This window comes from Chenopodium quinoa, unplaced genomic scaffold (genome assembly GCF_001683475.1).
Source record: "Chenopodium quinoa cultivar QQ74 unplaced genomic scaffold, ASM168347v1, whole genome shotgun sequence".
NCBI lineage: Eukaryota > Viridiplantae > Streptophyta > Magnoliopsida > Caryophyllales > Amaranthaceae > Chenopodium > Chenopodium quinoa.
In genome coordinates, this window is record NW_018742616.1 from 3,252,494 (window position 1) to 3,266,075 (window position 13,582).

At 35.7% G+C, this 13,582-nt stretch overlaps 1 protein-coding gene across 1 annotated transcript; it reads left to right on the forward strand.

The window, feature by feature from the left end:
- Positions 1-251: 251 nt before the first annotated feature.
- LOC110721360 (zinc finger MYM-type protein 1-like) lies at positions 252-1,551 on the forward strand. The gene is made up of 3 exons (XM_021900497.1): positions 252-432; positions 516-1,041; positions 1,182-1,551. Exons 1-3 carry the CDS (start codon positions 252-254, stop codon positions 1,549-1,551), a joined length of 1,077 nt encoding a protein of 358 aa, XP_021756189.1.
- Positions 1,552-13,582: the final 12,031 nt, after the last annotated feature.

Sequence of the window (13,582 nt, forward strand, 5' to 3'; positions counted from 1 at the left end):
ATCAAAAGATGTTGCATTCTGTTTTCCATGCTTTCTTTTTACAAATAAAGCAACCGGATGTTTTACCCATGATCGGTTTACTAAGTGGAAAAAAGTGAATGGTGGAAAGAGTTGTTCCTTTTTGAATCATATGGGAAAAGGTCCGAAGCCAACATAATAAGAATCAAAAGGCGTGTGACGATTTGTTGAATACAAAGCAACATATTGAACCATCACTTTTAGGGCAGACTGAAGAAGAAATTAAGAATAACATGTTGCGTTTAAAAACTTCAATTGTTGCAGTTCTTCGTTGGCTAGCATTGCAAAATTGTTCATTTAAAGGCCTTGATGAGAGTGTAAACTCTAAGAATCAAGGAAACTTTCTTGAACTTATAAACTTTATAGCCTCGTACAACAAAGATGTGAACAAAGTCATTTTGCAAAATGCTCTAGGTACTCATTATTAATTTTTTTAGAGGATTTGTATTTTTATTCAATGCTCTTATACATTACTTAACTAACAGTATTGTTTTTAGGGAATGCTTCATATACGTTTTCCACATTTCAAAAAGAGATTTTGCAAATTTTAGCGAAAAACGTGCAAGATAAAATAAGAACGGAAACTGGAGAATCAAAATTTTGTGTCATCCTTGATGAATCCCAAGATAGGGAACTAAGAGAACAAATGGCAATTGTTTTGAGGTTTGTTGATCATGATGGAATATTAAAAGAACGATTTTTTGATCTTGTTCATGTGGAAAACACTTCATCATTAACCTTGCAACAAGAATTATATAAAGTTTTGTCTTATCATAACTTGAACCCAAAAAATATTCGTGGTCAAGGATATGATGGAGCTTCTAATATGAGAGGGGAATTTAATGGTTTAAAAGCTTTAATATTGAAAGATTCACCCTATGCATACTATGTTCATTGTTTTGCTCATCGACTTCAATTAGCTTTGGTTGGCGCTACAAAAGAAGTGATTCCCATACAACAATTTTTCACTAAATTGGCAATTATTGTCAATATAGTTGATGCATCTTCGAAAAGACATGATAAGTTACAAGCTGCATAAAAACCTGAGTTAGCAAACAAGATTGCTAATGACGAAGTTCAAACTGGGAGAGGATTGATCAAATAGGGAACTTGCAGCTTGCTACTGATAATCAATGGACATCTCATTTGAATTCAATCAACAGTATATTAAGGACATTTGCTTCTATAGGTACTGTTCTTCTATCCATTATTAAAGAAGGAAATTCTGAACAACGTGCCAATGTTGATGTTGTTTATGATACATTAATGTCCTTTGAGTTCATTTTTATTTTTCACTTGATGAGGGAACTTTTAGGGATGACCGCTAGTTTATGCCAAGCTCTACAACGACGTGGTCAATATATAGTGAATGCTATGAGTCTTGTTTCCACAACAAAAGACTTGATACAAAATTTTAGATTGACTGGTTGGGATGATTTGTATCAAAAGGTTAAGTCTTTTTGTGAGAAGCATAATGTTGATATTCCAGATATGACTACTCTTTACACAGCCGCTAAAGGTCGTTCTCATTAAGGTGGAAAAATAACAATGGAACATCATTATCGAGTTGATTTGTTTATTGCAGCTTCAGATTCACAACTACAAGAAATTAATAATAGGTTTGATGAACAAATGATTGATCTTCTTATATTAAGTGCAACAATGGATCCTAAAGACTCTTTTAAGTCTTTTGATGTTGATAAAATATGCCACTTGGTGCAAAAGCATTACCCTGAAAACTTCTCTGAACAAGAAAAATATTGTTGAGTCCCTTAGGTTTTGAGTGATGAAAAACGGTTACAGGAAACAGGTTACAATAAGTATTGCAAATAGTTGGTTGGAAACCAGCTGGAATTGAACACTGTTTTTCTAGACAAGTTATTACTTATTTGTGTTATTCATTTAACTAACTTGTCTATATGCAGGAAATGGTTGGATATAAATTGTTCCATGTACTGGTGGGAAACCAGTAGGAACTGTTTCCTCGAGTGCTATGCTGAAAAAGCAGTCACATACTCTTTATTGTACATTAACCATGTTACATGTGCAGTAGTTAAGTTGAAGACTTGGAGCATGGAGGCCTTTTGAAGACATTTGAAGAAAGATACATTGCTCATAATGGAAGTATTCAAGGAAGATTCAAGTCTTTAAGATTACATGAAGAAAAGAAGATTTGTACTTTAATGTTTATTCTAGTTTTATCATGTAATGTGCTCCGTAGTATGACTTGCATGTTTGGGTAAAATAAGTGCTTATAAGTGTATTGAGTTATATTATGAATTCTGGTACAAAGCTGGAACATAATTCATAACATACTCAATTCAAGGAACCAGGTTGAGGAACCAGGTTCACTGTACAGAATATCCGAGCTGCGTGTTTTGAAAAAGATTTTGTAAAAATATTTTTCAAAAATCATTTTGAAAATATCCTAAGCAGCTGGAAATTAGATGAGAATATTGTGGTTACCTAAAAACTAGGAGTATTTATCTTAATTGATTTTATCTTTATGATTAAATCAAATAAGATAAATACTTTCCTAAAATCACATTATTGCTTGTTCATCAAGATTATGTGATTTAAGGAAAATAGGGTTTTTGTATCCAAGTATATAAACTCATCTAGCCTCTCATATTTTGGTAAGTCTCTCTGGAATTAAAAAGGAGTAATTTTTGAGAGCTATATACACTTAAGCACAAAAGCCTCTTCATCGAGTCATATACAAGAGCACTCTTAGAGCTTAAACATTTTCTCTTAATTAGCTTTTAGAAGTGAGATCAAAAGAGAGCATTTGATTTTGTCAAAGCCTTCAACAGAGGGGTTGAAAGGCTGGGTTAGTGTTTGTGAGTTCAAACACAAAGGGCTTACTAGTGTAAGTCGAGCGCACATTCGGAGTAGAGTGTGGGGTATACTGGTTCCCGGAGTAGGGAGACAGTAGGGTGTCTGTGTTCTTTATTTTTCGGAGTAGATTAATAAAAGAGCATAGGGTAGGAGGACGTAGGCCATAGTTGGCTGAACCTCGTTAAATCTTGTGTTTTCTTTATTGCTTTTCTTACATTCCGCTGCTTACAGGAACCAGCCCAACTGGTTCCTCTCATAGATCGAAAAAGAAGAAAAATAGGCCAAGGCTACTTAACACTCAATTCACCCCCCCTCTTGAGTGCTCTAAAACCTTCAATTGGTATCAGAGCCTAGGCTTCTCACAAGAGTGACATCTAGAGGAGTCAAGCATGAGTACTCAAGATCTAAATGCTATGGGCTATGACAACAAGACACCAAAGTTCAACGGAAATAACTATGCTTGGTGGAAGAATAAGATCAAGAATGTAATCATGGGGATTGATTATGAATGTTGGCTAGTTGTCAAGAATGGTCCCAACATCATCCTCAAGACAGATGCTGAGGGAAACCGGCTTCCCAAGAAAGACAGTGAATTAGTATCTGCTGATTACAAACTGCTGGAGAAGAATGCCAAAGCAATGTCAATTCTACAACAGGCTATAGGTGAGAATGAAACAAACTGGATCTCAGGTTGCAGCAATGCAAAAGAGATTTGGGATACCCTCGAACTTGCTTTTGAGGGAACCAGCGAGGTAAAAAGGTTAAAAATTGATTTACTTATGTCTAAGTATGAGTTGTTTGCTATGAATAAAAATGAAAAGATTAATGATTGTTTTCGTAGATTTATGACAATTATCAATGATCTTATATCTCTTGGTAAGAACTTTTCTGATGAGGATCTTGTGAGAAAAGTTTTGCGCAGCTTGACAGATGCATGGACAGCCAAAGTAACAGCAGTTTATGAAGAAAAAGATTTGTCCATTTTGTCTCTGGAACAGCTGATTGGTTCCCTCATGACTCATGAGATGTTGATTGACTCTAAGTCTGAGAAAGAACCAGCCAGAGGCGTGGCTCTTAAGGGAACAGTAGAAGAGGAAGAAGATGAGATTGGCATGATTGCTAAAAGATTTGAGAGATCACTTCAAGACCAGAGGAAGAACTTCAAAGGTAAGAATTTTAAGAAGTCTAACTTCTCTTCTACAGGTTGCTTCAAGTGTAGAGATAAGGGACCTCTTATTCGAGATTGTCCTAGGTGGAAGGACAAACAGTCCCAATCTAGAGATAAACGAGCCTTCAAGAATGCTATGATAACATCCAAGTGGTGTGATTCTGACTCAGGGTCTGATGAGGATGAAGAATCACCTAACTCTAAGGTTTGCTTGACCACCTTTGTAAACATTAAGGGAAACAGCACTGATCCAGGGATCATAGTGGGAACCAATACATTCAGAAAATGCTTGATGGCAAAGAAGGATGTACTACATGAACACAAGGTAAACTTAGAACAAGTTGGAGAAGATATGCATGAATATGATAGAGATAATATGCTTGCTTGCACTGACTCTTTATTAGATGAATGCTATAAATTGGGTGAAACTTACATAACTGGCAAAAGAGAGCTTAAAGAAAAACGTGTTGAATGTGAAATTGTTGTTGCTAGTTGTGATCACCTAGAAGAAGTTTGCCATGAACTGAAAAATCAAGTGGCAGAGCTAGAAGTTGAATTGGACAAGTGTAAAGTGGAACTGGAAAAGGCAAGATCTTCTAAACCTGACTATCCTAGTGATGGTGAAGAAGATCTGACCTCCTGGTTCCCCAGAGACTTATCAACCACTAGTGAATCTCTTGATTTTTCAGCAGCTAGAGGTAAAGTAAATTCCTGTAGTAGAACTTCTTTGTTGAAAGCCTTTGAAATATTGGCTCGCAATTTGGAAGATTCTCACAAGGAAATTACTTCACTTAAAGCTGCACAGTTCACATGCATTATAATAACATTATAAGCTACCAACAACCAATCAGTCGATACACCGCAAAAACTACCACATAAGTCGCGACCGAATGCCGTCGACGCAAGCGGCGGCTATGCATTGAATCCCTTCTTCACACCCTCCATCGCGACCCCTCCGCTCCTCGCCCTCCTCCTGATCGAACTCTCGGCGTCTCCCCAACATCCCAGCCACAACCCACCCAAAACTACAACCAATCAACTCAAGAAAATTTATTTAAAAAAAGAGAATTAAAGAACAGAAGCGGCTATATATGATGACTCAGGTGGCGAAGACGTGAAATAGCGCCGAGAAATGGATGAGAGTTGGTTATGATGATGATGAGTGTGAAAATTGGTTAGAAAAAAAAAAAGGAAAAGGGGAAATTTTAAGCATTTCTAACATGTTTGGCCGGTAACCTGTAAAAAGGGAGCATTTGAGAATTTTTTTTAAAGTAGGGATTATACCTAGTTAATCTAAAGTAAAGATTTCTTTGAGCAGAACACTCATAGATGGGATTATTCCCATCAAATTTTCCATATTTTTTTTACTAGTTTACATTAAAACCACTAATCGAACAAGTTGTTTTGTCTGAATTAGCGGTTTTACCTTGTACATTACCTTTAAAAGTTTTTCTTAAAAAATATATTTTTGTTTATAGTAAATTTCAAGGTAAAACTACAAATTCAGGGCTTGTTTCACATCGTTTTTTGTTTTCAGTTTTCTTTTTTTAAAACAAAAAACAAGAAACAAGAAAAAGGTGTTTCCACTTTTCAGTTGTCAGTTTTCAAAATTATCATAATTTTAAGAAGTTTGACTAATTTTTGATTTATTATATGACATATATCATATGATTTTGAAAAACAAAAAAATAAAAAAACAGAAAACCACAACAATGCCAAACGAACCTTCAATTAGTGGTTTTATATTAACAATATTGTTAGAAATAACTGATTTTTTGTCTTATGTGAACGGTAGATTGGAAATTTGTAAAAACTGAGCGTAATTGGATTGCATGCATTGAATATTATGCATAATTAAAACATATACTCTTTCAATTTAGAGAAACAGAGAGAGTGTATAATAATATAATGACGAAAGCTAATGAGTGCCCTCTGGGCGTTAGATAAGAGGAATAAGAGTGAAAATTTCAAAGTACGGAGTAAAATAAAAATTTATTATATCGATCAACGCATGATTTTGGTTTACATTCCTAACTTAATACTTCCTTCGTCTCATAGTACAAAGCATGTTTTCCTTTTTGGGTAAACCAAAATACAATGTTTGTTTCTATTTAAAGGTTGTAATTTTTGACAATATTACTAGGGTTATTCACATTAGGTTAACTGTACCATTAATCCTTAACGGTACGATTAACCGTTAGACCGGTTACTAAAAAACACGAACCGTAACCGTATCGTTAAGGAACGGTTAACCGCTAACCTTTAATTAAATTTTAAATCAATAATTTTTTTGCTCTTGCAATAGTTCTAACCCTAATACATAATTAAATATAAACAATAATAAGTTCCAATTAGTTGGATATAAATCAATAAAGATTCTTTTAGGGTTAACTTACATAATTATATACAGCATATTTTTTTTCCCAGAAGAGTAAATAAAAAGATTTTTTTTTGTCTTAAAAGGTTAACCGTTTACTCAAAATTGTAATCGTAACCGTAATCGTTAACCGCTCTATTTAACGGTTCGGTTAACCGTAACTGTTTAATTTTAACGGTTTGGTTAATCGTAATTGTTTTTTTAACGGTTCGGGTAATTAACCTATAAAATTTATCGGTTATACCGGTTAACGGTTATGGTAAACGGTTATAGTTTTTTTGCACACCCCTAATTATTACCCTCTTTTTGATGAGTTGTCATCATTTTTCCTTTTCTTTTTTATACTTTTGACAACAATTTCCAACACTTTTCTGTCTTTATCTCTTCAATTATTCGCTACTAATTTTCATTTCTATCTATCTCTCTCTAACCCCACATGCACATATGTACTTCTAATCATTAGTTTTAAGGAATGCAACTTTCTTAATTCCCGTGAAAAAATCCAAATTTTTACCTCCGATGGTTTATGGGACTTCCTGGAAAAGGCCGAAAGGTCCTCTCAATGCTCTAACGCCCACACCGGATATGGCTTTGTATTGTGAGACGGAGGGAATACTATTTATAGGTAATAAATGTTAGACTTATATGCTATAAAACGATAAAAACTTATCTCAATAAGGAGTGAACCAAATGATAGTTGTCGCGTCGTGGATAACCACTGACCTAATAGACGATTCCACGCTACCTTCCGGTGCAGTAGGCGCGAAGCGGTCTCCCTCCAGGATAAGCATGGTGCTGGACTTTGTGTGCACTCACAAACCCGACTGGAACTCAGACTATTTGCCCAAAAATCAAATAACAGTGTTTAGGATTTTGTAGAGAGAAAAGTGTAATTGTAATTGTAAATTTTGACCGGTGAAAGCACGAGTATTTAAAGGGAAGAAGAAGAAAATGGTTATCATAAGAATGTGTCTAGGTACGTTCAGCCAAGCAACTAGGCACATTACACTAAAACGGCAAGGAATAAATCTGCCAATTCATTAGCCAAAATCAAGGGCTAATCAAATCAAACTGTAACAGTAAAAAAATAATTAACAATATTCTGTTACCAAATAAAGAAAGAGATAAAAAAATTTCTCCAAAAAGATAAAGCGCCCACAGCCCACCCACGCCCACACATCGCATTCTCCAAGTCCTGAGGTTCGAGCCCGAGCCTGAGCCTGACCCGACTCAACACGCGTGTGTGTGGGATATAACCTACAACCCACTTCCCACTTACTCAACTAAGTAGGACTAAGGTACTACAATATTTAAACAAGGGAGATCACTCACTTTCTTTCAATGTGGGACTTTCCTCACGGTTATACCACTCTTTTTCTTTGTTTCCATCAAGAATTTCCAATAATCCCCCCATAGATTCGAAGATGAGAAAAAAGGAAAATAAGGAAAAATGAATTATGGGAAAAACAAACAATTGCATAAGTGACAATGTCTCGCGACTTGAATTGACACATAGTGAACATCAAGCTATGATCCCCTTCCTACCAAGTGACCTTTGTCTTGAACTTAATAAGTAGTTAAGGACCCGTCACTTGAGTCACGCAATCGATCATGTATGATATTATGAAATTATGCGAATAAAATGCGCATTATACTGGCCATACGTCCGAGCCTAAATGCTTATAGGTGTTCTAGAGTATAAACCCACGAAATACTCATAGGAAGCGGCCACACTTCCACACCTAAGTAGGTGAATCCCATCAAGTGTGAGCTACGACACACCACCAAAAATATGGATATGAGTTCATTAAGAGCCATATGCTCAACCTCTTTCTCATTTGTAGCAAAGAACAAAACAAACATCTGGGGATGGACAAAAATAAAAATTGTGCTTTTGAATTATTATATAATGTTCCCCTTTTGAACTGATAATGATTAATAGTTCATTATATTACTTTAAATTCATACAACGGGCTTTAGCCCCATCCCTTCCCATTTTTCCAAAACTAGTTTTCTACATAGGCCTTTAGTCAACGGATCCACAACATTCTTTTCGGACTTTACATAGTCTAGTGATATCACCCCTTCAGACAAAAACATTTTGACAGTCTTATGCCTCAGACGAATGTGTCTCCTCTCTCCATTGTAGGCATGGTTGTTTGCAACAACAATCGCAGCTTACGAATCACAATGAAGTGCAACTGAAGGAGCTGGCTTCCCCCACAGTGGAATATCAGCAAGCATGTTCCACAACCATTCTGCTTTATGACCTGCCAATTCAAGAGCAATCAATTCAGATTTCATAATAGACATAGCAGTACAAGATTGCTTACTAGATTTCCATGATACAACTTCAGCCCCAAAGGTGAAGACATAACCACTAGTGGAGTTAACTTTGTCGTTGTCAAACACCCAATTGGCATCACAAAAGCCCTCCAAAACCCCTGGAAATTTGGAGTAGTGCAAAACCCAATCCATGGTACCCTTAAGATACCTAAGCAATATTCTGAGAGCAATCTAATGATCACTGTTTGGGTTATGAGTGTACCTGCTCAATCTACTAACATAATAAGAAATGTCAGGTCTAGAGTAGTTCATAAGAAACATAACACCACCAATAATTCTAGCATATTCAGACTGAAGAACTAGATCACCTTTATTTTTCTTTAGGTGGAAACTGGGGTCATATGGAGTCCTAACTGGATCGACATTAAATAAGTCAAAAATTTTAAGAAGTTTTTCAACATAATGTGACTGGTTAAGACATGCTATTTGGAGTCCTTTTGATTTTTACTCCCGAAATCACATCTGCATCACCCACGTATTTCATTCCAAAATTTGAACTCAAAAATTCCTTTGTCTCATTTACTCGACAAGTCAGTGCCAAAAATCAACATATCATCCACATAAAGACAAATAATCACACAACCATGAGTATCATGCTTAGAATAAACACAAGAATCACCTTCATTAACATGAAAATCATTACCAGTCATTGTCTTGTTCAATTTGTTATGCCATTGCTTTGGAGCTTGCTTAAGCCCATACAACGACTTAACTAATTTACAAACCTTGTTCTCTTGGCCCGAAACAACGAACCTTTAGGGCTGGACCATGTAAATCTCCTCATCCAAGTCACCATTTAGAAATGCATTTTTGGCATCAATTTGGTATACAACAATATCAAAAATGCAAGCAAGAGCAATCAAAGTCCTAATGGTTACAATTTTAGTGACAGGGGAGTAAGTATCAAAATAATTAATGCCATGTTTTTGAGTAAAACCCCTTACTACTATTCTAGCCTTGTACTTGTCTATGGATCCGTCGGGTTTCAACTTTTTCCTAAAGATCCATTTACAAGTAATGGGCTTGCAACCCCTGGGAAGATCAACCAATTCCCAAGTTTTATTATTGAGAATTGATTGTAACTCAATATCAGTAGCTTCTTTCCAAGAAATAACATCAACTGACCTCATTACCTTATCATAGGTTCTTATATCATCTTCCAACACAAAGATATGAACAAAATCATCATCAATATTGGAAGATTCAGACAAAAATTTAGTAACAAAATCAGGTCCAAAACTGTTATCCTTTCATGCCCTTTTGCTTTTCCTAAGCTCCAAAACATAATCATTGTTAGTAATAGGAGGAGAAATAGGTGAACTAACAGCTAGAACTACTAGCAGGTAATACACTATCATTAGGAAAAGATATTTTCCAAGGAAAAATATTCTCAAAAAATTTAGCATCTCTTGCCTCAATAATGTGGCCACCTGCTTAAGAATCGTTAGCCCCTTTAACAAGAAAGTGATAAGCTGCTCTTTGATATGTATAACCAACAAAAATATAATCAACAGTTTTAGGACCAATTTTGTCCCTCTTAAAACTGGATATGCCAACTATTGCTAGGCACCCCCACACTTTCAGGTATTTCAGATTTGGCACACGACCTTTCCATAGCTCGTATGGAGTCTTGTCAAGCTTCTTATGTGGAACCTTGTTCAAAACATGACAAGTAGAAAGAATAGCCTCTCCCCACATGCTATCAGGAAGCCCAAGCCAGAACTAATAAGCAAAGAATTCATCATATTCTTTAAAGTTATATGTTTTTCTTTCACCTATACCGTTTTGTTCAGGTGCATATGGAGCTGTCGTTTCGTGCACTATGCCATTTTGCTCACAAAATGCATTAAGAGTGTTAGGGTCATACTCCCCACCCCTATCACTCTTAAGTCCTCTTGATTTTCTTGCCCAACTGGTTTTCTACTCAGCCTCGTATTTGAGGAACATTTTCTTAGCCTCGTCTTTAGACCTGCTGAGAAGAAAAACCATAGTGAAACGAGAACAATCATCAACAAAGGTGTAGACACCTAACTGTGTCTCCCCAAACACCAAACCCAGTGATGAGTGTCTTTCACGTCTTGATTGACGAGTTCGACAAAGTGTTGAAAGATCGCGCAAAGTTTACTTAAGCCTAGACCATCTTTCTAACCTTATCCAAAATGCTTTTAATCCAAAACATTCAAACATTCATTTCGTGTCCTTAAAATCATTCATTTTGTTCCCAAATAATCATAAAAACGTCCAATCTTATTATTTTGGTCCATTCTTCCAATCCAATTATTGTTTAGTTGGATGGGGCTTGAAAAAATCTTTCCAATGATATATTATAAGCCCAAATCCGACTTAAAACGAGTGAGATATGACCAAAATACTAAACCGAGCCCCCGAGCCTAGGCCCACCTTTAGTACGACCCAATGATTATACGGAGTCCAAATATTTTATTTAAGCCCCATATAATCATATTCCTAATCCCAAGCCAGCTATAAACTTCTAGAATCTTCTAGAAGGTTCTAATCTATCCTTCTCGCAAAGATAAAGATCAAGAGTTTGAGATTGAATAGAATTCTTAGGGTAATCCTTGATTTATTAGAAGACGTTCGGATATATTTTGCAAAAATAAATCACCAGAAACAAACTCCGTAAAAACAATTTCTATCCTAAGAACCATCGCACAGCGATAGGTTCATTGTGACGCGACAGCTGTGTCGCGGTGCGACGAAATTCTGGGATAAATTCTGAATTTTTACTTCGTTGCAACGCAATAAACGGACGCGACAAAAGTGTTTTATCTCGGATAGCACTTTTGGTCTTTTTTCGATCGTTTGACTCTATTTTTTCCTTATAAATAGAGGTCGTTTTTCTCCGATTCGGATCACCAACAATCACCCACAATCATCACAATCCTTATCAACGATCATTATCAATACTCAAATTTCTAATTCCCATGTTCTTAGCCTAAACACATCCTAGATACATCCCAATCATTCACAATACTTCCTTTGCGTGATTCGAATACTCCAAACCATACTCGACGTTGTCTTCGACCTCGACGTAAAAGGTTGATATTTCTGAGGGTTTGGTCCCAAATTTCTATTTCAATTCTTAATTAATTTAGTTAATTATTTACTTTATTGATTTCGCTTTCTTGAAGTTTACTATCCTGTGTATTGTTTTAATAGTAAGAAGGTTGAAGCATCAAAGTAAGTAATTGAATTATTCAATTACTCTCTTTTGGAATAGAAATCATGTTTAGGATAATGTGTTGATTTTGTTATTAGTAACATGCTAGGATTGTTATTAATCTGTTTAGTATCATGCCTAGGATCTTACTACTAACGATGTTTTAACGCTATTTGTTATGATGATGATACGATGTTTTCATGACTATGATTGTTATAATAATCATATGTTGCTTGATTATCTATGATTTGTTGTTATTGCTTGATCACACCCTTTTCTACAGGTTTAAAGGGAATTTGTACTTGAAATCACGCTTAATAAGATAATTAATAATTGGATTTAGGTTTAATATGATTTTAATTAAAGTGATCACCAATATTAGATTTAATGGTGCATTAATAATCAACCAACATAGATTAAATCGGTTAAGGATTAATTTGATGTATGTATGTTGAAAAGCACGCATGAATATCAATAAGAATCAAGTAGAGGCCTATTTTAGGGCGGGTTTGATCTCTTTGAGGTTAAGTTCGTAGCATTCTTTGTGATTGTGAATGGGGTGTAACCTTCACAATCGTGAACGGTTTACAAGTTCCTAAAACTTGTTGGCGACTCTCTTTCTCTAGCTTATTTTCTTTGGAGGGTGGGCATGCCTAAAAACATGACCCACAGTAGGGTGGAGGTGAAAAATTCCCTACAAAAGGTAATGTAATATCTTTTACCCCCTTACTCTCGTAATTTTTAAAATCACCCAGATCACTATGAACAAGCTCTGATACTTGCGTCTGTCTATCTACCGATTTAAATGGTTTATTTGAAAACTTAGCTTCAATACATATTTCACATTTCGAAAAATCAGTATTCGAAAACTGTGGAATTAAGTTTAAGTGTTTAAGCTTTTTAATTGAATCAATATTAACGTGACTCAATCTTGCATGCCACAAATCAATAGACTCAGCAATATAAACAGGAGAAGTACCAGCATTCTTATAAATAGTGTTAACTTTAACTTCAAGAGTAAATAGCCCCCCATTACAAAAGCCCTTCCCTAAAAATTCTCATTGCGAGTAAGAACTAATCTATCAGAATCAAAAGAGAGCTTCAGTCCAGCTTTCATGAGTAGACACCAGAAATAAGGTTTCTGCGCATTTCTGGAACATGCAAAACATTAGTAAGAGTAAGTAATATTCCAAAAGTGAGAGTAAGAATGATCTCCCTTTTGCCTTGGATAGAAGCAGCAGCTGAGTTACCCATGCAAACATTTTCACCATCAACTTTGTTGTAGGTAGTGAACATATATTTTTTGGTGCAAATGTGCCTTATTATGCCAGTGTCAACAATCCATTCAGCAGCATCACCTGTCATGTTAGCTTCTACAACAACAACAATAATATCATCAGTATTTTCAATAAGGTTAGCTTGATTCTGCCTGGGTTTCTTCTTGACCCTACAATCCTTCGCCTTGTGACCAGTCAGACCACACTCAAAACAGGTTCCCTTAAACTTATATTTCTGGTTTTTCCTTTTGGTTTAAGAGGAGTGTTTTTGGACTGATTGATGTGTTTAGGTTCAACAAGGTTGGCTTTGGCAGAAGAAGAGGAGGGGAAAACAGATTGACCTTTATCCTTAATACTACGGTTCTCTTTCTCAATTT

What these genes read in the sequence shown, in the direction of transcription:
- LOC110721360 (XM_021900497.1), top strand. Translation starts at nt 252, where the DNA reads ATGTTGCGTTTAAAAACTTCAATTGTTGCAGTTCTTCGTTGGCTAGCA. An exon ending in CATTTTGCAAAATGCTCTAG is followed by an intron (nt 433 to 515) that starts GTACTCATTATT and finishes TATTGTTTTTAG; the next exon opens with GGAATGCTTCATATACGTTT. An exon ending in TCTTCGAAAAGACATGATAA is followed by an intron (nt 1,042 to 1,181) that starts GTTACAAGCTGC and finishes TTCAATCAACAG; the next exon opens with TATATTAAGGACATTTGCTT.